The sequence below is a fragment of the Rhinolophus hipposideros genome, assembly GCF_964194185.1.
Source record: "Rhinolophus hipposideros genome assembly, chromosome: 6".
NCBI classification, from domain to species: Eukaryota; Metazoa; Chordata; class Mammalia; order Chiroptera; family Rhinolophidae; genus Rhinolophus; species Rhinolophus hipposideros.
In genome coordinates this window covers 17,371,649-17,395,238 of record NC_138052.1, presented here as the reverse complement: position 1 = coordinate 17,395,238, position 23,590 = coordinate 17,371,649, and the positions used below count along the sequence as shown (strand labels likewise).

Below are 23,590 nucleotides of genomic sequence, written 5' to 3'. Positions count from 1 at the left end.
TGATCCATTTTGAATTAATTTTGGTACATGGTGACAGATAGCAGTCCAGTTTCATTCTTTTGCACGTGGCTTTCCAATTCTCCCTGCACCATTTATTGAAGAGGCTGTCTTTTCTCCATTGCATGTTTTTTGCTACTTTGTCAAAAATTATCTGTCCATATTTATGTGGTTTTATTTCTGGGTTCTCAATTCTATTCCATTGGTCTACGTGTCTGTTTTTCTGCCAACACCATGCTGTTTTGATTATTGTAGCCTTGTAGTACAAGCTAAAGTCAGGGAGTGCGATACCTCCAGTATTGTTCTTTTTTCTTAAGATTGCTTTGGCTATTCAGGGTCTTTTGTGGTTCCAAACAAATCTGATGATTTTTTTTTCTATTTCTTTTAAAAATGTCATTGGGATTTTGATGGGGATTGCATTAAATCTGTATATTGCTTTGGGTAATATGGCCATTTTAACTATGTTGATTCTTCCAATCCATGAGCACAGAATGTCTTTCCATTTCTTTGTGTCTTCTTCAATTTCTTTTAAAAATGTCTTATAGTTTTCAGCGTATAGGTCCTTCACATCCTTGATTAATTTTATTCCTAGTATTTTATTCTTTTTGCTGCAATCGCAAAAGGAATTGTTTTTTGTGTCCTTTTTCTGAGATTTCATTGTTAGTATATAGGAAAGCAATGGACTTTTGTACGTTGATTTTGTAGCCAGCAACTTTACTGTATTCGTTGATTGTTTCTAACAGCTTGTTGGTGGAGTCTTTAGGGTTTTCTCTATATAGCATCATGTCATCTGCAAAGAGGGATAATTTGACATATTAATTCCCAATTTGAATGCCTCTTATTTCTTTCTCTTGCCTGATGGCTCTGGCAAGGACTTCCAACACTATGTTGAAAAGCAGAGGTGATAGGGAACAGACCTGTCGTGTTCCTGAACGTAGAGCAAAGGGCTTCAGTTTTCACCATTAATTATGAGATTAGCTGAGGGCTTGTCATATATGGGCTTTATTATGTTAAGGTATTTTCCTTCTATATCTATTTTATTAAGTGTTTTAATCATAAATGGATGTTGTACCTTGTCAAATGCTTTTTCTGCATCAATTGATATAATCATATGATTTTTGTTTTGTTTTATTTTGTTTATGTGATGTATCACATTGATGGATTTCCGGATGTTGAACCATCCTTGTGCCCCGGGGATGAACCCCACTTGGTTGTGATGAATAATCTTTTTAATGCATTGTTGTATTCGATTTGCTAATATTTTGTTTAGGATTTTTGCATCTGTATTCATCAGAGATATTGGTCTGTAGTTTTCTTTTTTTGTGTTGTCCTTATCAGGTTTTGGTATCAGGGTAATGTTGGCCTCATAAAACGAGTTAGGGAGTATTGTCTCTTCTTCAATTTTTTGGAAGAGTTTGAGCAGGATTGGTATTAGATCCTCTTAGAAGGTTTGGTAGAATTCACTAGTGAAGCCATCTGGTCCAGGACTTTTGCTTTGGGGAAGGTTTTGGATTTATGATTCAATTACGTTACTGGTGATCTGTCTGTTTAGATTTTCCAGTTCTTTATGGTTCAGCCTAGGAAGGCTATATGTTTCTAAGAACTTGTCCATTTCTTCTAGATTATAGAATTTGGTGGCATATAGTCCTTCATAGTATTTTTGGATGATCCTTTGTATTTCTGTGGTGTCTGTGATAACTTCCCCTTTTCCATTTCTGATTTTGTTAATTAGTGTCTTCTCTCTTTTTATCTTAGTGAGTCTAGCCAAGGGTTTGTCGATTTTGTTAATCTTTTCAAAGAACCAGCTCTTTGTCACGTTAATTTTTTCTATAGTCTTTTTGTTCTCTATTTCATTTAGTTCTGCTCTGATTTTCGTTATTTCCTTTCTTCTGCTGACCTTGGGTTTCATTTGTTCTTCTTTTTCTAGTTCTTTAAGGTGTAACATGAGGTTATTTATTAGGGATTTTTCTTGTTTCTTAAGATAGGCCTGTAATGATATAAATTTCCCTCTTAAAATTGCTTTCGATGCATCCGAAAAATTTTGGTAGGATGCATTTTCATTGTCATTTGTTTCTATGTATCTTTTGATCTCTCCCCTAACTTCTTCTTTGACCTGGTCGTTCTTTAAAAGTATGTTGTTTAATCTCCATGTATTTGTGTTTTTTCCTGCTTTCTTTTTGCATTTGATATCCAATTTCAAAGCCTTGTGATCAGAGAATATTCTTGGTGTGATTTCAATCTTCTTAAATTTGCTGAGGCTGATTTTATATCCCAATGTATGTTCTATCTTTGAGAATGTTCTATGTACACTCAAAACAAATGTATAGTCTGAGGTTTTAAGATGAAGTGCTCTATATATGTTAATTATGTTCATTTCATCTAATGTGTCATTTAGGGCTGCTATTCTGTTATTTATTTTCTGTTTGGATGATCTATCCATAGCTGTCAATGATGTATTTAAATCCCCTAGTATAATTGTGTTTTGGTCAACACAATTGTGTTTTGGTCATTTCTCCCTTTAGTTCTATTAGTAGTTGCTTGGTATATTTTGGTGCTCCCTGATTGGGGGCATAAATATTGATGACTGTTATGTCTTCTTGTTTTATAGTCCCCTTTACCATTATGAAATGTCCATCTTTGTCTCTTGTTCCCTTTTTTACCCTGAAGTCTGTTTCATCTGATATCAGTATGGCTACACCTGATTTTTCTCTGGATATCGTTTGCTTGGAGTGTCAATTTCCACCCTTTCACTTTGAGTCTGTGCTTGTCCTTGTAGCTGAGATGCGTCTCTTGGAGACAGCATATGGTTGGGTTTAGTTTTTCGATCCAATCTGCTACTCTGTGCCTTTTTATTGGTGAGTTCAGTCATTTACATTTAGGGTGGTTATTGATATGTGAGGATTTCCCGTCATTCTATCTTTAGTTTTCTGGTGAGGATGGTGACTTCAAGAGAGCCATAAAAGTTTTAGTCTCTGCCCTCCCCAAAGTTCAGCAAAATACTCTCATGGATTGCCATGACCTTCAGTCCTCTTTGTAGACAGGGTTTCCCTGGTCTCACTTCTAAAGATCCTTTACCTTAAAGCAGCTGAGGTTGTGGTACAGGAGGAAGAAAGGTATAGGATCATGGAGAAAGAGAGTGGCTACAGGCAAATGAGCAAGGCACATTTGCTTTTGGTTTCCAGAAGCATGGAGGCTTCCCGTTGCTCAACCAAATGAACTCCCAAAGTTTTCAATCCATTCAAAGCCCTACATGAGGGGGCTTTGGATATATTACTGACATCATGTATTTCAACTTCAGGGATCCCTTGACTCATTGGTGACAGACCCATCGCTTTCTGACTGGAGCTGAAGCCTTTGGTTGACTCATGCTTAACTTTCACAGCAGGACTTTTTAAAAAATAGATTTTACATTAATCTGAATCACTTGCTGACTCATTGTCATGATAACATCTCTTAAATTTTCACCTGGTTTTAATATATGGGTGAGGGGAGTTTTCCAGGGCAGCAGGGTATTCTCAAGAATTTGTCTAGATTTCTTTGTGTCAGTTTCTCCAGTGAGTGAGTCAGCTTTATCAGCATTGTAACCCAATCAAGTCACTAAGAACCTGAACACTAGTTAATGCCTCATCTGTGGTTTACCACAAGAATTTGTCTTTGGCAGGGAAATCTCCCCAAGAAAGCCAATGTTTCCTTAAAGCAGCCGAAGCCCACTACAGAAAATTCTGAGACTTTACCATCATCATTACATTGATCTAAGGTTGTCAGCAGGAAGGACTGAGCTGTAAGGTATCACTATTATCACTCCTCCTTCACAAGCATTATGCATTTTAGCCATCCGTATCCCAAATAAACCAGCCAAAGTTCAACATTTGTCTGGTTTCTGCCCATGTTCAGTCATGAATTTTCCTCCTTTCATGCTCAGTGAAAATATGCATCTCTGTAACTGTTGTCTGAAATGGAATAGAATCTTCCATGTACCCAGGACAAATTTTAGCTGTATTTGTTACAATTGGTAAGGAAGATACCACCCACAGAAGAGTTATCAAAAACCAGGGAACAGCTGTTTTGAAATTATTTCCTGATACTAAGCCCAACTACCTCCCAGGTCCTTAAACAGTTATTTATAATCAATAAAGTGGAGGATCCAATTTACCATACAATTTGATCAACAATTCATATACAATTTGCTACTACTTCCTATGAACTTTCCTTAAATCCCACTCATTAGTCCAGGAAGCCCTCATTCTTCCTTTTTCATTCCTGTCTCACTCATAATTTCACCTTTTGCAAAAATTATCATCTGTGAAGCATCTGATATTTTTCTTTATTTGCAAGCTAGTAAGTCAGCCAGACATCGTTTCAGAGTCTGGCAGAAGACATAAAACTCCTGTGTCACAGAAAAACGGCAGTTCATTAGTCAGCATTTGCTTCAGTTCCCTGAGCCCTCATTCCTATAGGGCAACATGAAGAGGTGATATCTGCACATACAGTGAGTTGAATTATAAGAAAGGAGCCTTGAGCTTAGAAAGTCTGGATCTTTAATAATGGCCAGGGAACATATCTTCCTGATACTCCTGAGGGAGACACCATCTCTATCTTCCAAGGTTGTTCGTCAGCGCCTCTGCTCACAAGACCTACAGAAACCAAATTTCCGGAGTTTCTAGAGAACTGTCTTTCAACAGCCTTTCTAAAGAATGTCCTGCTGGTCAACCCTCCCTGTCTCCATTTCCTCACCTCTTCAAATGATTGCAGTCTGTCGTCTTTTCCTACTACTCCACTGAGACTGCTCTTCCAACGTGACCTACAACATCACTGGGCACTTTCAGCTCTTAGAAGCATTGCACACCAATTTTTCATGAAATGCTTTCTTCCATTGGCTTCCTTCTGGGTTTTCCCCCTCCTTTTCTGGCAACATCTCCCCAGTCTCATTTATGGATTCTTTCTTCTCATCCATTAAATGGTGGCATTCCTCAATAATGTGGGGATGGCTGCTAATTCTGTAACTCATCCCACATCTCTCTCCTGAAGTGCTGTATATATAGTTTGCTGAGCTTCCATCTGTATATTTCCACTTTTATGTCACAAACATCTCAAACACATCATGTTCAAAGTGTATTTATCATTCCCCCCAAATATTAATCCTCCTGGGGAACACCAGCATCAGTGTTTCCCATTTTATTAAATAGTATCACCATTTATTTATTTTAAATCATTCACTTATTCACAAAATATTTATTCATGTGATAAGGTCTCTTGCCCTTGTGAACTTGCAGTCTAATGAAGGCAAAACACAATAAATAAGGAAACAAAAAGCACTTCATTAAATTACAAATGGTTATTAGCACATTGAAGTAACCAACAGAGTGAAACCTCCTTGGAGAAGGTGGTCAGGAAAGTCCTCATTGATGTGTTTACATTTATGCTAAGACTGAAATAATGATAAGAGGTGACATCTGAAAAGCAGTTAGAGCAGAGGGAATAACAGAGAGAAAGGACCTCGGTTAGTAAAAATTTTCATATTTGAAGTATAGAAAGGTGATTAGAGCTTGCAAAGGGAGAGGGAAGAGTGGCACAAGATGAGGCTGGAAATAAGGGCAGAGATCACTCAGGGCCACAAAGGCATGCAAAGAAATTTTCAAAAACATCTTTATTCAGATATAATTCACATACCTTACAATTTATCCATTTAAAGTATGCAATTCAATGATTTTTTAATATATTACATGAGTGTGCAAGCATCACCACAGTCATTTTTCAAACATTTCATCACCTCAAAAAGAACTCCCCACTCCCCCAAAAAGAAACCTCATACCCTTCAGCTCTCCCTCCCTAGTCTTCCTCCCTCTCCCCATCCTAGCCCTAAACATCCACTATCTACTTTCTGTCTCTATAGTTTTTCCTATTCTGGACTTTCATATGAATGGAATCATATAGTATGTGGTCTTTGTGATTGGCTTCTTTCACTTAGCATGCTGTTTTTCAAGGTTCATCCATGTTGTAGCATGAATCAGTACCTCATTTCTTTTTATGTCTGAAGAATATTCCATTATATGGATATACCAAATTTTATTTATCCATTTGTCCATTGATGGAAATTGGGTAGTTTTCATGTTTTGGTTATTATGAATAATGCTGGTATAAACATTTGTGTACAAGTTTTGGTGTGGCCATATGCTTTCATTTCTCTTTCACGCCATTCCTAACATTCCTGAGAGTGGAATTACTGGCTCATATGGTAACTCTATGTTTAATCATTTGAGGAACAGCCAGACAATTTTCCAAAGTGGCTGCACCATTTACAGCAGTGTATAAGGGTTCCAATTTCTCCACATCTTGCTAACAGTGTTATCTGAATTTTGATTCTAGCTATTATAATGGGTTTCATGCAAGGTATTTGGAAATGGAGAGACCTCTTAGAAGGCTGTTGCATTGTTTCAGGCAAGAGATCGTGGTGGTCTGGTCTGCAGTGGCAGTAGGGAATATAGACAAAAATAGACTGCAGTCTACCTGGGAGTTATCCTTGATAAGAGAGAGAGGGAGTCTCTTCTCATAAGGACACTATTCCTATCAGATTAGGGCCCCATCCTTATAAACTTATTTAACCTTAAGTACTTTCTAGAGACCCTCTCTTCAAATACAATCACATTGCAGGTTAGAGCTTCAACATATGAATTTTTAGGGCACATAATTCTGTCCATAGCATTCACAGTACTTTGTTCACACTCATACTATATCTTTTGCTTGAAACAATCTTTCTCCCAGTCTTTGCCTACTTAACTGAGTCTGATCCTGCAGTTCTCAACTTAGACATCACTTTCTCCAAAAAGTCTTCCCAGTTCCTCTAAGACAGCTTAATAAATTTCTTCTAAGTGTCCTCTCAGCTTCCTGTATTCACTCTATCATTGCATTTATCACACTGTGTCGCAATTGCCTTTTTTTTTTTTTTTTTTTAATCTGTCACTGTTCCTCACTAGATTGCAAATGCCTTAAAGGCTGGCCATCTGTCTTGTTCATTATTGGAATCTCAGCACCAAGGACAGTTCTTGACATGTACTAGTTAGTCGCTCAGTCCATATTTGTTGAGTAAATTATGCCTTCACCATTTTGAAGAGTTTATTCTCTCCCTATAAATACTTGTGGAAATACTTGTAATATTCAATAATATATAAGCCTGAATTGTGGGGTTTTATATTCTAAATTATAGATGATACTAATAGGACTTCAATGTTTTATGTGGGTTTAACATAAAATATTCACAGACATCTAGTTTCTTTTTAAAAAAACAACATCCCCCAAACCATCCATATTATGGACATTTTTGTTTTCCACATTTAAAAAAGGCAAATAGCAGTCACCTGCATCCAAATCAATCCTTCATTTTGTGCCCCTCTTATTCTCCTTTCCTATAACATAAATCAGAGACACGTGTAAGTTTTCCACCCAGCCCTGAAGACACTATTGATACTCAAAAATGCTAAAAAAAGAATGCTGTGGTGTTGCAGGTTGTTGGATTTCTTCTGGAAAAGGGAGCAGATATCACCCTTTGCAATTACAACAACCAAACCGCAGTCCATGTGGCTAATTGCCAAGTCCAAAGACAACTCTTGGCCATCAGTGGAATCCAGGATCCCCAAATGCAGCTTCTACAAAGTTCGTGGCAAGGCAATCTTGAACAACTGCAGCACTTGTTGGTCAGTTCAACTGATGTTTGCTTCTACCTTCGGGTAGGTGGGTGGTTGGGTGGTAAGAAAGGCACAGAGTGTGATTCCTCTTGAAGAAAAAGAAGTTCTTTTCAAATGCAGTCCCAGAAAGTTTCAGGCCGGAAATATGAGAAAGCGGTAGGATCAAACCGGACACTGAGGTGAAAACCGAGGTCACACAGCCTATTTCCACTTTTACCCAGCTGGATTTTAGAAGAAGTCAGGCAACACACCTGGGAAATGATGTGCTCCCAGGATGTCCCCAGAGAACCACTGTCAACTTGCTCAAAGGAGTTCCCTTGACATCATTGCCATTTGTACAATTGCTGTTTAGATCCCTTTGGACCAGTTGAAGTTATTATCTTTATCCTGAAAAGGGAATCAGAGAGGCTGTGCTTTGCATAATATTTAGTTGTGACTAAAGAAGTTAATAGGATACATTTTTAAAATGCTATCTTCTTAGGATATTGATCTTCTTTCTTGTTTACATTTTCTACCCATAGATACTCTTTCCCAATATAATTTGCAAAATAATATGTATAACCCAGGACATTAAGTATTGGTGGTGGACAACTGCCTACTCTTAACATTTACCTTCAGAGATACTGTCAGATCACATGACCTTCCAACTGAAAGAAAATCAATTGCTGCTAGGAAACAGTTTCTTCCATTCCTTTATGGTAGAGATGCAAACCGATAAAGAAAAAGTGAATGATATTCTGGTCACCTAGAGTTCAAGGAAATATACAACAAAATCCAAAGGACTCTGAATTCTTTTGTTGTACTGAATGATAGTCTAAAATTGCCATATGGCATGAACTGAGCCTTAGAAAATTTTTTGGAAGGACAATGCATTTTATTTTAATGGTAATCCATTTTAATGCAATCCAATGCCTGTTTCATGACCACATTTTTCACCCCTGCCAATTTTCACAAAATTGGCAGCAAAGCTTTAAGAAACTGGTGTCTATAGCTTGATCTGGAGCTTAATCAACAGATGCTGAATTAATGTGCTATTGTAAGGGTATTCTCAGTTCAAAACTTTCATGTTGGTTTTAACTAATAATAAGCATTGATATAAAGAGGTGGTTTCTTTTCAGAGACAGAAAAAATATGTTAACTAATTAATTCCCACAGCACCTCTCTGAGGTAATATCATTATCTCTCTTTTGTCCCTGGAGAAACTGAGGTAGAGACACTGACTATACAGATATGACAGAAAGTGAAATAAAAATGGAAATTAGAGTTACTTTGGTCTATGAAATAAATAAATTGGATAATGTGGACTTTTAGTAGCTTTTCAGTTTTCAAATTATCCAAATTTAAAATTTAATGAATTTAGAACATTGAAACAACAAATAACATCTATATATCCACCTCCATTTGACTATATAAATATAAACGAGCTGCTTTATTATTGTAAATGAGTCCTTCATTCCACAAATGTTTATTGAACATGTGCCAGACATTCTGCTCTCCAATCATCAAAACAATCCTGCAGGGAGAACGCTCTTATTCCTCCTTTATAGACGAAGATTCTGACCTTCAGAGTAGGGTTGCTAGATTTGCAAATAAAAATACAGGACACTCAGTTTAAGTTGAATTTTAGATAAATACCAAATAATTTTTTGGTATAATTATGTCACAAATGAAAATGATTCATTGTTTAACTGGGTGTCCCTTACTTTATCAGGGTGATTTGATCACCTTTTATCAGAGTGTCCTTGATATAACCTTATCAGGGAGCTTCCATAACCAGCTTAAGGAGCTGAAATTCAGACGTAAGTCTGTCTGTCTCTCAGGACTGTGTTTTTTCAATTCATCTGCTCCCTCTCAATATAGACATTGAGAAAGAAGGTATTCAAGTTAAAATGAGAATTTGGCCAAGCAATGAAATTGCAAAGATTAGTATAAATAATCATACAGTGAGAAACATAATGGAAATAAAGTTTCATGTTTTTAAAGGCATCTGAAGAGTTCCTGGATATAAATTTTCCAAACCAACATGGCTTGACCCCTCTGATGTTGGCTGTGAGAGACGTGGACCTGTTTGAGAATCTCGATATGTTAACAGTCTACAGACCTGTGGAGGTTCTGTCTGAGCTCCTCAGGCACCGCGCGTGAGTGTGAGCGGTCAGACAGCACCAGGGGAAGTGTGTCTATGCCATTATTATTTGCAGAAGTCATTTGTAAATCTAGACATATGGATTAGGGGTTTTTAAATTATGTATACTACATGCACATGCATGTCCATAAAAGGGGCTTTGCAGTTGCAAAATGTTGTACAAATGTTAGTTGTTACTATCTATTATTCTTATGATATTGGCCTTTTGTTTTATTTAGTTATATACCTACTGTTTTTTCCCCCACTTATCTAATTCAGTATATTTGGTAAGCTATGTTTTCTTTTTTAAAAAAATTTATTGGGGTGACAATTGTTAGTAAAATTACATAGATTTCAGGTGTACAATTCTGTATTACATCATCTATAAATCCCATTGTGTGTTCACCACCCAGAGTCAGTTCTCCTTCCATCACCATATATTTGATCCCCCTTACCCTCATCTCCCACCCCCCACTCACCTTACCATCTGGTAACCACTAAAAATACCTACTGTTTTGATAGTTACTGAGGATATCAAATAATTCTTGAGTATGTAGCTCCCTCCCCCCAGGCTGTTGCTAATTATATTGGAAAACATTGTCAAATATCAAAAACAATGTATGGTAGAGATTTCCAGTTATCTAAAAATTACTATATGCCGACATGCTCTTTTAGGAGGAGGGAAATAAACAATTAATTAAAAAAATATCAGAGGGTTCATAAGCAGTCTCTCATGTTAAACTGCAGTTTCCTAATGCTGGTTGTTACCTAGATAGCTTGTCATAAAAATAAGAACAGATGGCCCGAGCTCTTTTTCCATATTTCGTATGAATTTTGTTTTGGAAATAAAAATAGGAAGAGGGAGCTTCCAAAGCAACAGTACCATCAAGAACATGAGCTATTGTAAAAGGATCAGTTAGAATAAGAGGATGAACGTGGAAGTCTGAGGCTACCTCAGAATGCAGTTAAGAAACAGCTGAGGAGATCGTCTATGAATGGAGATTACTGGCCACCACCCCAGAGATGGTGTTCAGCAGGCCTGGCGTGGGGTCCAGGATACAGGAGATCAAAGGATTCCACGTGGAGAAACACTAACCAAAGCAGAGGAGCAAGCTAAGTAAGGTCCCAGTGAGTTAACTGACCTGCTTAAGGCCACATATGAAGGTAGTGGCAGTCCCCCAATTCCTGGTCCGATGCTATTTCTTTTGAATCATGACCCTTGATGGAGAAAAGGCCATACTAGAATATTGTTGCAGATCCTAAAACATTACCCTGGCCCATAGTAATAAAGAGATTCAAATCCAAAGGTGTGAGGTTGGAGACATGATTAACTCACTCCTTGTCACAGAATGGGACTATGAAATGTTAACCATTGTTTCTCTCACCATAATCTACGAATAGGGTTCTCATTGTTTACCCTCTGGATCTCTCTGAGCTGATGTCTAATCCTAGCATTCAGTACAGCACAGAGAGGGAATTATTAGCACTGTTGCAAGGAGCCCTAAGATTGGCCAGTTTGGTTTACCAACCATGGGGCAAGGCGAAGAGGAATGGAAAGATCATGCAGAGAGGGATTTTATGACAAGATCACTTGGCTCTACCAAGAGCCTGTGAAATAAGCACACTGGCTTCATTGTAAAGAGAGATGCATGCCATTCTACTATTTTGAATGGTAAAAGAACTTGGTGGTAGCATTAGAAAACAGAAACGTCAAGAAAATAAACAGTTAGCTAAAACACTGGAAAGAAAAAAAGAGCCAAGTCAGCTATTTGGAAGGATAAGACAACAGTTTCTTAAGATGTTTTTACTTTTACTTGATATTATGCATCATTAAAGAATTATGAAAATTTTTGTCCAAAGTTGGAAATTTTCTGCAAATATTAGACTGTTTTTACAATGGGAGTGGGAATAAGATATACAGCATATTGCTTTTGTTTAAAAATCTTGAAAAATTGTCACTCTCTGTCTCCTACATTTTGAAGTCATTATTGTTATTCCCAAACTACATAAGATTACTTGTATTTATTTGATGTCAATGTTTCTCCTCTCATATTGGTTTTCTTTTTCAACAGACTTAACTAATCTTTGATGTTGATTCTATTTTTCCTAGAGATCCTAAACTCTGTGATTTTGGTGGAAAATCAGCAATACATTATGTGTCACAATTACAGAGTTTTAAGAAACAGCAGTTATTGAACATTCTAATGAATTCTATGCCAAAACAAGGTAAATAGTTGTAATCCACTTTTAAATTTTCCCAACAATAAGGGCCCTGATTAGAAATCTTCCTTTTTTCCTATATATTTGATGAATCCATTTAACAAAATCAAACCAACATCTATTTATTGAGCAGTGACTTTACAAGACTCACGAGCAGGTGCTCTGAGAGATGCGAAAAAGCTTAAGACACAGTCCAAACATTTGAAAGTGTTCTGTGTGCTCAGGGACACATCCCATAAGTCAGAGGAGAAAGAGTTTATTGTGAACTTGATAAAGGAAGTGGGACTTCTAGTGGTTCTTGAATGCTGAATAAGATATAGTAGGAAAGAAAAAAGAGAGAAGGTTTGATCCAGGTGGGAAGAAAGAGTCTGAGCAAACACATAGAAAGAGCCACAGAGAAAGGGGGAATGAAAAAAGTGCCACTGAGCAACATGTGACTGTGTGAAAGCTGCTTCCTTGACTTTGTGGTTTAATTAGCTTTTTGTTTGAAGCTTCTGGGCAGGGAACAAGGGTATACCTAAGAAGGTTTCATGGAAGAGGTGAGACTCAGTCTGGTCCTTGAAAATGATGGGATTTTATTTTGTGGAGCAGAGGCACTATGTTTTAAGGGAGCATGGACATCCCAGGGCCAAATGGGAGCCTAAAACCAAAATTTCATGTCAGAAGAAAGGAACACATAAGGTCAGATATATAAAGAAACTGAGTCCATTGAGGACCCGTTGAATGTAAAGCTGAAGGACATAATTCTTTTTTTCAATAAAATAGAATCACTAAAGAATTTTAGGCCAGAGAATAATGAAAGCATGTTTTAAGAAAATGAACTTGTTCTTATTGTGTAGGATGGATTAGGAGGAAGAGACTCGTGGCAGGGAATTCTATTAAGAAAGTATGTGGGGCGGCCCGATGGCTCAACTGATTTGAGCGTGAGCTCTGAGCAACAGGGCTCGATTCCCACATGGGCCAGTGGGCTGCACCCTCCACAACTAGACTGAAGACAACAAGCTGCCCCAGAGCTTCTGGAGGGGTGGCTGGATGGCTTAGTTGGTTAGAGCTTAAGCTCTCAACAACAAGGTTGCCGGTTCAATTCCCTCCATTGGATGGTGGACTGCGCCCCTTGCAACTAAAGATTGAAAACAGCGACTAGACTTGGAGCTGAGCTGCGCCCTCCACAACTAGATTGAAGGACAACGAGTCGGAGCTAATGGGCCCTAGAGAAATACACTGTCCCCCAATATTCCCCAATAAATTTTACGTATATATAAAAAAATCAGGATAGTGGGTTTTTTAAAAAAAAGAAAGAAAAAAGAAAGAAAGTATAGAAGTGTCCATGTGTGGTGATAAGGACCAGGAAAAGGGTCCTTGGTGTGGTAGGGGGTCTGAGAGGTGCTGGATATGGTGCGTTTAAGGGATATTGTGAAAGAAGAATTCACAGAACTTGGTGATGTAAAGTTGATAGGAGAGACACCGAGACAAAAGTTGAGAAAGAGTCAGACGTGATTCCAAAGCCCTGGGAAGTGGGGAGATGGAAATACAATCAACAAGATCGAAGAACATTTTGGTTTGGTGAAAATAATGAACGTAATGACTTCTAAAACATTGTATTGATGGAACTGTAGCACTTTTAAGTGGCAGTTTTCTGTAGGACAGTGCTTGTTGGAAAGGATGGGTTCCTATGTTAGTCTGGGAGTTCTCTGCACAACGGAGATTGTGAGGATCTGAGAGTAGGCAAGATCATTGAAGGATTAATGATGGTGAGAAAAGTGCAGGGGGTGCTGAGCCGAGGAGGTGCTCCCCTAGTTAGAGAGTGGTGTGCACATGGGGTCTCGGGAGTGAGAGAGTAAGGAGGAGAATCAAGAGAGAATTGCAAGAAGAAATAAATGGAAACAACATCAAATTAGAAAAGAGGTTACAAATCAAATATAGTAAGGAAGTGAGAAGTTTCAATGGCAGGATAGAGGCAGAAGATAGATCGCAAAGAGTAAAAAAGAAAAATATGGTGAAGAAATAGAGGGTCTGAGTATAGATCACATGTTCAATTTTGTTTCAGTTATAAGGTAAATGGAAGAACCATTGGAAAAGGGAAAATTTTCATCAAAGAGGCCATACCTATATGAAAAAGTCAGGCTAGCAAGAAAAGGATGAATATAAGAACAATGTCCCTCAGGAAAGAACTGGGAGTTCACTGTTTGATGTACAAACTTTGTCAATGTAATGTGATGTCAGTGCTGAACAGGAAGTGTGCTCAGAGTAGCTGAGTGTTTTTGTCTTTGGAAACTATGCAGTAAATGTAATTTCCAGCCGATTGTTAGGTGTTTCACTTAACAACTTTGCCTAACTTTTTAAAGAAACAAACCAAACCCCATCCATTCTGTGGCCTCTTGTCCTCATATCTCTTCCTGTAAAAATTATCACCTGAAGCTTCATCAGAATCCCACACCACTATTTCAGGAAACTCTTTCACAAAATGGAACTGATTTCAGAACCTAGAGCTAAATCTTCCAGTGAAATTGCTGGAGATGAGTCTTATCAAAACACATTATTGTTTCTTTTGGCAGGGAGACAGGCTGAATCATTGCTTGACGTTTGTCATGATACAAACTCTTCTCCAACTGATATGACAGTTACTAAAAACCAAAATATACTCTTGCAAAGCATCAGCAGCAGTGAGGTAAGATGCTCTTGTTAAAGAAACAAACCAACAAAAATGGATAACTTACTCCATTGACTGCTTCATTTATGTTGCTTGAATATTTTATAACAATTGTATACTACAATTATATTTTAATGCAATCATAAAGAAATTTAAAGCACAATTAATAAGACAGTGTACTTCAAGTATAATCTCAGAACAGTAGCTAGTCCACTCTCAGTCTCATGCATTGTGTGTGTGTGTGTGTGTGTGTGTGTGTCTAATACAACCAAATATTGTGGTGAATCCATACTAAATAATAAAATGTGGCTTGTCTTTATGTATGCTAATATGGAAAAGGAGATCAGTAGTCTGATCAGTAAAATCCATCACAGGGTAGTACAAATGAGATGCTTCCTCTTGTCCCTGATCTTCGCCTCGTCCTGTGATGAATGACTCCACAAAAAGTCCCTCGTAGTATAGTAACAGCATTAGTAAAAAACACTGCGATCCATAGAAAACTGTGGAATGATACCCAAGACATACAACAAATTGGTAACAGTGGTTGTCTACGGGGAGAAAATTAGAGATGAATTTACAGTGTATGCTATTTGCACCTTTTGAACTTTTATGTAAATTAACAGCCCAAACAGTTAAAAATATTACTACTCAATATTTTGTTAGGTAAGAAAAATGTGGCCACAAAATTGTTTATTTTTAAAAGTTTTGATGGAATGGATCTAGAGGGTATCATGCTAAGTGAAATAAGTCAGACAGAGAAAGACAAAACTGTATGATCTCACTTATATGTGGAAACTAAAAAACAAAATAAACAAACAGAAAATCAGAAACAGACGGAAAGGGGGATGGGAGGGCTGGGTAAAAAATGGTGAAGGGATTAAGTAGTACAAATCAGTAGTTGCAAAATAGTCATGGAGATGTAAAATCAATAATATTGTAATAACTTTGTATAGTGCTGGGTGAGTATTAGACTAATTGGGGGGAATCACTTCATAAACTACATAAATGTCTAACCACTATGATATACATCTGAAACTAATATAAAATAATACTGAATGTCAACTCTAATTAAAAAACAAAATAAAGTAATTGGCCTATACTCTTCAAAAAAAGTGAATAAGGTATGGACTATAATATTTATAAACAATAATGAGGAGTTTGGGATATGGTAAATACATTTCAGTTCTTTTCTCCTTTCAAAAATCATCCCAAGACAACAAAGAAAACAAAAAACAATAAATTTAATTTTTTAACGTTGTATTTGGAAATAATTACAGACTCACAAGAACTTGCACATAGAGACCCTTTGTGCCCTTCACCAGCTTCCTCCAATGGGAACTATGGTCATAACCGTAGTACATTGTCAAAAGTAGGAAATTGACATAGAAGCAGTACAATTAACTAGACTACAGAGCATACCTGGCTTTCACTAATTTTTGCATGCATGCCTTTTTTTTTTCTGTTTGTGTGTGTGTCAGTGTGTACAGTTCTATGACATTTTATCCCCTTAATCATCACAATCATGATACAGAACTGTTTTGTCCCCACAAAGGAATCCCTTCATGTTACCCTCTTTATAGCCACACCCACCCCCTTCGTAAACCTCTGGCATCTATTCTCCATCTCTATAATTTTTTCATCTTGAGAATGTCATATAAATGGAATTATCACAATACAAACTTTTGAGATTTGCTTTTTCTACTCAGCATAATGCTCTTGAGATAGATCCAAGTTGTGTGTGGCAATAGTTTCTTTGTAATATTAAGTAGTATTCTGTGATATGGATGTTCCACAGTTTTTTTAGCCATTCCCCTGCTGAAAGACATTTGGGTTGTTTCCAGGTTGAGGCTATTACAAATAAAGCTACTATGAACATTTGTGTACAGATTTTGTGCGAAGATAATGTTTTCATTTCTCTAGAATACATGCCCAGGAGTCCAATTACTAGGTCATATGGTAAATGTATGCTTAACTTTAAAAAAAAAAAAAAAGCTAAACAATTTTCCAGAGTGGCTGTACCATTTTATATTTCCACTGGCAATAAATGAGAGATCCTGTTTCTCTGCAGCCCTGCCAGCATTTGGTACTGTCAATATTTTTTTATATTAACCAATCTGACAGGTGTATGGTGATATCTCATTGTGGTTTCAATTTGCATTTCCCTAATGTTCAATGCTGAACATTTTTTATGTGTTTATTTGCCATCAGTTTTAATCACCTACTCAAGTCTTTTGTCCATTTTCTAATTGGATTGTTCGTTTTCTTGCTGTTGAGTTTAGAGAATTCTTTATATATTCTGAATGTGCGATTCACAAGTATTTTTTGCTAATCAATGAGAAAAACTTGGCTTGTTTTTTCTTTTTCACTCTTTAAACAAGTCTTTTAGGGAACAGATTTTTCTATTTTAATGAAAACTAATTTATCTTTTGTTTTCTTCTTTGGGTCTCAATTTTTATGTTATGTCTAAAAACACTTTTACCCTGATTTGGGTCCTAGTGACACAAGTGTGTTCAGTTCATAAAACTTCATGAATCTATAAACTTATGATATGTGCACTTTTCTGAATGTATGCTGCACTTAAATTAAAATAATGGAAAGGGGAGAAGCAGGCCTTCAAATATCTGAGAAAAAAAATACGGTTTTCAACCTAGGTTTCTATATCCAGACATATATAAATCAAGTATTAGAGTTGAAAAAGACATTTTTCAGACACACTAGCTCTCATGTACTTCTCATACACTTTTTAAGGAAGCTATTGTATTATGTGCTCTAGTAAATTAAGGGAATGGATAAAAATAGAGGGGGAAATTGGATCCTTGATTCAAGGAATCTGGGATCCAAAACACGGGAGAGGAGGGAATCATTGGTATAATGGAGAAGGCAAGTCCCAGTGCTTCAGCCATGTATCAGGTCAGATAATTAGGAAGAAGGGTGGGATAATGGAGATTTCCAGGAAGGAAATGGAACTGACATATTATCTGATATAGTTAATAAATGAAGAGACTCTTGGAGGTTGGGAGATTTAGGCATGAACAAAAAACACATAAGAAAATGAGTAAAACAAAACAACTAGAAATAAAAACAAGTTTTGTGAAGATAAAAAAAGTTGTACAAGAAAGTGTGATTATATTACAAACCACTGTACTATTTCCACATAATCATAATTTGAACTTTGATTATTGACTTAACAGAAAAAGAGCGTGAATTTATTGAGAGGATCAGGGTGAGGAATAAAATACTGAATTGTCAACTACAATAATAAGTCAGGAGACCAAGCGTCATTTTGATTCCTTAAAAGATAGCAGAATAAATATATTTTCTGGAGATATAGAAAGAAATACCAAAAGAAACCATTAAAAGGCTGGAAGTGGTTGCCTCTAAGGAAAAGGGTAGGGAAGAAAACTGATGACCTTTTTGTTATAAGTCTCTTACCATTATTTGACTTTTTAAAAATGTTAAATTTGATAAAAGTTAAAATTAAGGAAAGGCCCACCATGATATATTCATACCGTAGAAAACTCTGACATGGTTTAATTTGTGTGTAGAGTGTGATACATTTACATCAAAAAGAAAACTCCACAACAACGCCATATGTTTTGAATGAAGATGTTTGTCATGTAAGTAAATGCAGAGGAATTGATATGAAAGGACTCATCAAATGAACTGCTCACTCTGGCTGAGCTGGAAGGGGAGGAGAGGGTGGTGGACCAGATTGGGGTGACGGTTTAGAGGGTATTAAGAGCAACAGTTTTCCTAGAATAGAAGTAAACAAAATTGCATAAAAATTAAAAGAATGAGATGGATTTGTTTGCACTGATAACAAAAATTACAAATCAGAACTCCTCTAGGGTGTGGGATAGGAGGAGGTAGAATGGAAACTTTTCTTTTTTACTACTATTTGAATAGTTTACCTCTGTGCATTTATAACTTTTCTAAACAGGTCAGTCTCCTTGTCAACGTTGTTTTACTATAGTGGTTCTCAGTAGGAAGTGATTTGTCCCCAGGGGGCATTTGGCAACATTTGGAGACATTTTTCATGTCACAACTGAGGGAGAGGTGCTATTGGCATCTCGTGGGTAGAGGACAAGGATATTGCTAAACATCCTACAATACAAAGGACAGGCCCCCACAGCAAAGTACTATCCAGCCACAAATGTCAAAGTTGCTGAGGCTGAGAACCCCTACAGTGTAGTAGATTTTGTCAAGACACTGAAGCATGCATTGTTTTTGGTTACTAATATAACATGGTTATCAAAATAAAATACCTAGAGACCAATCTTTAAAGTAAGTGTCATGGATTAGAAATTGATAAATAAAACACATATACTTTTAATTTTTTATGGTATATTTAAGCAATGTTTTTTTTTGAAAAGGCCCAAAAATTCCCTTCACATTACTACATTTTTTTCGTGTAACTTTAAAATGTTTGTTGAACTTTCACTCTACATTTTTCTTATTATGGTTGAAATAACTTTGAACTCATTTCTGAGAGAGAAATAGACTCTTTCACTGTTAAACTTGCTTTTCTTTCCTAGTTCTTTCTCTAGGGTTTAAATTGCAAAACCTTCACTTCTTTTCTTTGAATGAAAGCTCGCTTTTCTCTTTGGTTGTCTCCAATAGGTTTTTATAGTTCACAAATATAAGTAGCTGCCTTGCTTGTGAGATTGCTCCTAGAGGCTCTTTATAGACTCTCTCAATCTTTTTTCATCTAAGAAAAAATCTTTCCAAATTTAATTACATGTGATTTCCATGCCTTTTTTCTCTTCTGTATGTTTAGAACTCTGTTGTTTGCAAATGAGAATGCTATGTTCTATTTCTAGTCTATTGTCACCTCCTGCACTATTGTCAATGGTTTATAAAATCCATTTATGTTTGGGACATGCTATTCTAATGTCTTCTCTCTTTTATCACAACTGTGTCATTATGTCAATTCTCTTTCTTGTGGGACCCAAGCACATCTTAAAGTCTTTCATATTTTGCATTCTAAAAGAAATTACAAAATTCTGAGCTGTTTCTGTTCTAGAGTCTTCATTTCCATGAGAACCTACAAAGTAGCTGTCATTCCCAACATCCTTTTTGTTTGTGATGCTCATGGTTTTTCAGGTTGTTCTCTATAGGAACATTTAGTCAGGCATGTGTGGTAACACACATATTTTATTTTTTTTCCTTACCCAAACTTACATTGGGTTTGAGTATCCTTTTTCTTAATTTTGCTCATTGTTATTTTTCTTTTCTTTCTGGTTTTTGTTGAGATTCTTTGTTTCAACATTTTCTTTTCTTTTGAAATTAAAGTTTATTGGGGTGACAATTGTTAGTAAAGTTACGTAGGTTTCAGGTGTTCCAATCTTTTCATGACAGCAAGAAAGCAAGTGGTTTAAGAGCTCTGGAACCAGACTTTAGAGTCTGGGTATGAATCCAGGCTCCTTCAATGGCTAGCTAAGTAAACTTGAGTAAGTAACATGACTTCTCTGGGCCTCATTATAAAAGGAAGAAAATAGTTCCTGCTTTTAGAATTGTTGTGAGGATTAAATTAGTTAATATATGTAGTGTGCATAGAACAGTGTCTGTGTAAATGCTAATCATTGTTATGGATTTCAGAGGTAGGTGTGCCCACACTCTGCATATTCCGACTTTTCTTAAACAATCAACTAATAAATGAGCTAAGCAGTTGAGGCTGACCACAGCCCATTAATCAACATAAAAACCTAACGTGAGAACTAGTTGTGTATATAACACTTCTAAATTAGGGCTGCTATTTTCCAAAGTTTAACATAAAAATATCACTGAATCACTGTTATTTTATGAAATGTTAGAAATATTTTGAGGTCTCATAGAGTATTCTAGACTAAGGATCTGAGCAAAAACTATATATACTCGTACACTAAAAAAAATTTCAATGGTCAATAAGCATCTGAAACTATCTCCAACATTTCTACTAATCAAAGTACACACATTCAGACAGCAATAAGATGACCAATTCCATATATTACATTACTAAAAATGAAAAGTGATGAGAATTGATAAGGGAAAAGATGTAGAGAAACACACTCATGCACCGCTGGTGGAGAGTTAGTAGTAAGTGTGAACATTACTTTTAAAGTAGTGTATTGGGGGAAAAACCTTAAAAATGTTCACAGTCTTTGTACCAAAATTCCGTATCTAGGAACTGACTCTAAAGAAATAATGCAAAATTGGGGTATTAATTGCAAAGATGTTCACAGCACGGATGTAATAATGAAGAATTAAAAACTGCCTAGTAAGCATTATGGGGCTTATATTGTAAGATTTGTGGGTGTTATTGAGCACTCTTATAATGCTCTGATGGATATTTGTTGAGGGAAAGAAATTTTGAATTCCATCAAAATGACATTTACATAGTAAATTGCTATGTAATTTGTGCTTGCCTTAAGATATAAAATTGTAGGTAGACCAATCCAAGATGGCAGAGCAGATACACGCTGTGCTTGCCTCATCCCGAGAACACATCAAAATTACAACTAAGTTACAGCGCAGTCAACCTGGAGAACCACCTGAAGTCTAGCTGAACAGAAGTTTTATAACTAAGGATATAAGGAAGAACCCGAGTTGAGATTGGCAGGCGGGGTGGAGACATGAAACGGGCTGGTCCCACACTAACATGGCATTTGAAAATTGGGAAGGATATCTTGGCCACATAGGCTCCCCGTGGAGGAGCAAGGGACCCCAGGTCCCCACCCAGGCTCCCTAGCCAAGAGTACTGGTGCCGGGAAGAGGAGCCCTACAACATCTGGCTGTGAAAAACAGTGAGGATTTCGAATGTCCAGATGGGATGGAAAGCTGTAGGAAACCCAGATGCCCTCTTAAACTGCATACGCACAGACTCACTCACTCACAGGCACTCACCTTGGGCTCTGGCCGAGGGATGGTGACTCAGGGGATGTCAGAGACATACGGGGTGAACTGACATGTGTGGCCTCAGTGGGGAGGCCAGAAGGACAGTCAGCATTTTCACTCTGTGGGGTCATCCTACCGTGCAGCCTGCAGGTGGATGCCATCTTACCTGTGTTGAGCCCGCCCCCTATGCTCATAGCCAAAACTGAATTTGATTGGCCGGGTAAACTCCGAAGCTCTGCCCTGCGGACACACTGAGACCCCACCACACCCAACTCCCTGCTGCAGGAGGCTTTATTGGTGGCTGAAACTTACTGAAGCCAGGAACCGGCAGCAAGTAGCAGCAGGCTTCAGCATGTACTGGCTTTTTGTGGGATACACCCAGGCCTGGTAGTGGTGGCAGCTGTCCTTGGTTCACAGTGTGGCCTTTCCCACATGCCTCCAGGTCCAGCACAGACAGCATGGATCGTTTTGTAGCTTCTACCAGGTACTCCCCGGCCAGATTCAGGCAGTGGCTGACCTGGCCCTGCACCAGAGCCCTTCCCAAGAAGCCCCAGAACCAACACACTTGGAGTTTGGCTTCAAATCACAGAACTTAGTGAGAACTTCAACAAAGAGATTACAAACATAAAAAAAGGACACAGAAAGCATAGAAAAGACCCAGTGAGAAGTGAAAAATACAATGACTGAAATGAAGAATGCACTAGAAGGAATCACTAACAGACTACATGAAGCAGAGGATCGAATCAACGATTTGGAAGATAAAGTAGCAGAAAACACTGAATCGGAACAGCAAAAGGAAAAAAGAATTTTAAATAATGAGGATAGTTTAAGAGACTTGTGTGACAAGCGTACATCAAGTATACTAACATTCACATCATTGGGGTACAAAAAGGAGAAGGGGAAAGCATGGGATTGAGAACATATTTAAAGAAATAATGACTGAAAACTTTCCTAACCTGGCAAAGGAAATAGACATACAAGGCCAGGAAATGCAGAGAGTCTCAAACAAGATGAACCTAAACAGGCCCACACCAACGAACATTATAATTAAAATTGCAAAATTTAAAGACAAACAGAGAATCCTAAACGCAGCAAGAGAAAGGCACTTAGTAACTTATAAGGCAGCTCCCATAAGATTGTCAGCTGATTTCTCAACAGAAACATTGCAAGCCAGAAGTGATTTAAAGGAAATATTCAATGTGATGAAAAGTAAGGACGTACAACCAAGATTACTCTACAAGCAAGGCTAGCATTTAAAATTGAAGGACAGTTAAAGAGCTTCCCAGAGAAGAAAAAGTCAAAGGAGTTCATCACCACTGAACCAGTGTTACATGGAACGTTAGATGGAATTCTTTAAGATGGAAAAAAAAAAAGATTAAATATGAATAATAAAATGGCAGTAGTTACATATCTATCAGCAATTACTTTGAATGTAAATAGATTAAATGTTTTAATCGAAAACAGAGTGGCAGAATGGATAAGAAAGCAAGAACCTTTACATATGCTGCCTACAAGAGACTCACTTCAGATTGAAGAACACACAGAGACTGAAAGTAAAGGGATGGAAAAAGAGATTTCATAATAACAGAAACGGAAAAAACAAAAAAAGCTGTGGTAGCAATACTTATACCAGACAAAATAGACTTTAAAACAAAGGTTATAACAAGAGACAAAGAAGGACCCAGTAATCCCACTTCTGGGTATTTATCTGAAGAAACCCAAAATGCTACTTCAAGGAGACCTGTGTATCCATATGTTCATTGTACCATTGTTTACAGTGGCCAAGATGTGGAGGCAGCCTGCGTGTCCATTGATGGAAGAATGGATAAAGAAGAGGTGGCACATATATGTCATGGAATATTGCTCGGCCATTGATGGGAATGGGTTCTTGCCATCTGCAGCGGCATGGATGGACCTGGAGGGTATTGTGCTGTGTGCAATATGTCAGACAAAAAAAGACGGATCCAATGTGATTTCACTTATACGTTGAATCTAAGAACAAAATTAACAAACAAACAAAGCAGAAAAACTCATAGATACAAAAAA

General features: G+C 37.2%; 1 protein-coding gene across 2 annotated transcripts in view; it reads left to right on the top strand.

The window, feature by feature from the left end:
- Nucleotides 1-23,590, top strand: part of MAP3K19 (mitogen-activated protein kinase kinase kinase 19) — a 58,338-nt gene that overhangs the window by 11,100 nt on the left and 23,648 nt on the right. For both annotated transcript variants that reach the window (XM_081052609.1, XM_081052610.1), the window contains exons 3-6: nt 7,500-7,688; nt 9,663-9,817; nt 11,912-12,027; nt 14,577-14,689. In XM_081052609.1, the coding sequence (XP_080908735.1) occupies nt 7,500-7,688; nt 9,663-9,817; nt 11,912-12,027; nt 14,577-14,689 (573 nt within the window). The remainder of the gene's footprint in view (nt 1-7,499; nt 7,689-9,662; nt 9,818-11,911; nt 12,028-14,576; nt 14,690-23,590) is intronic.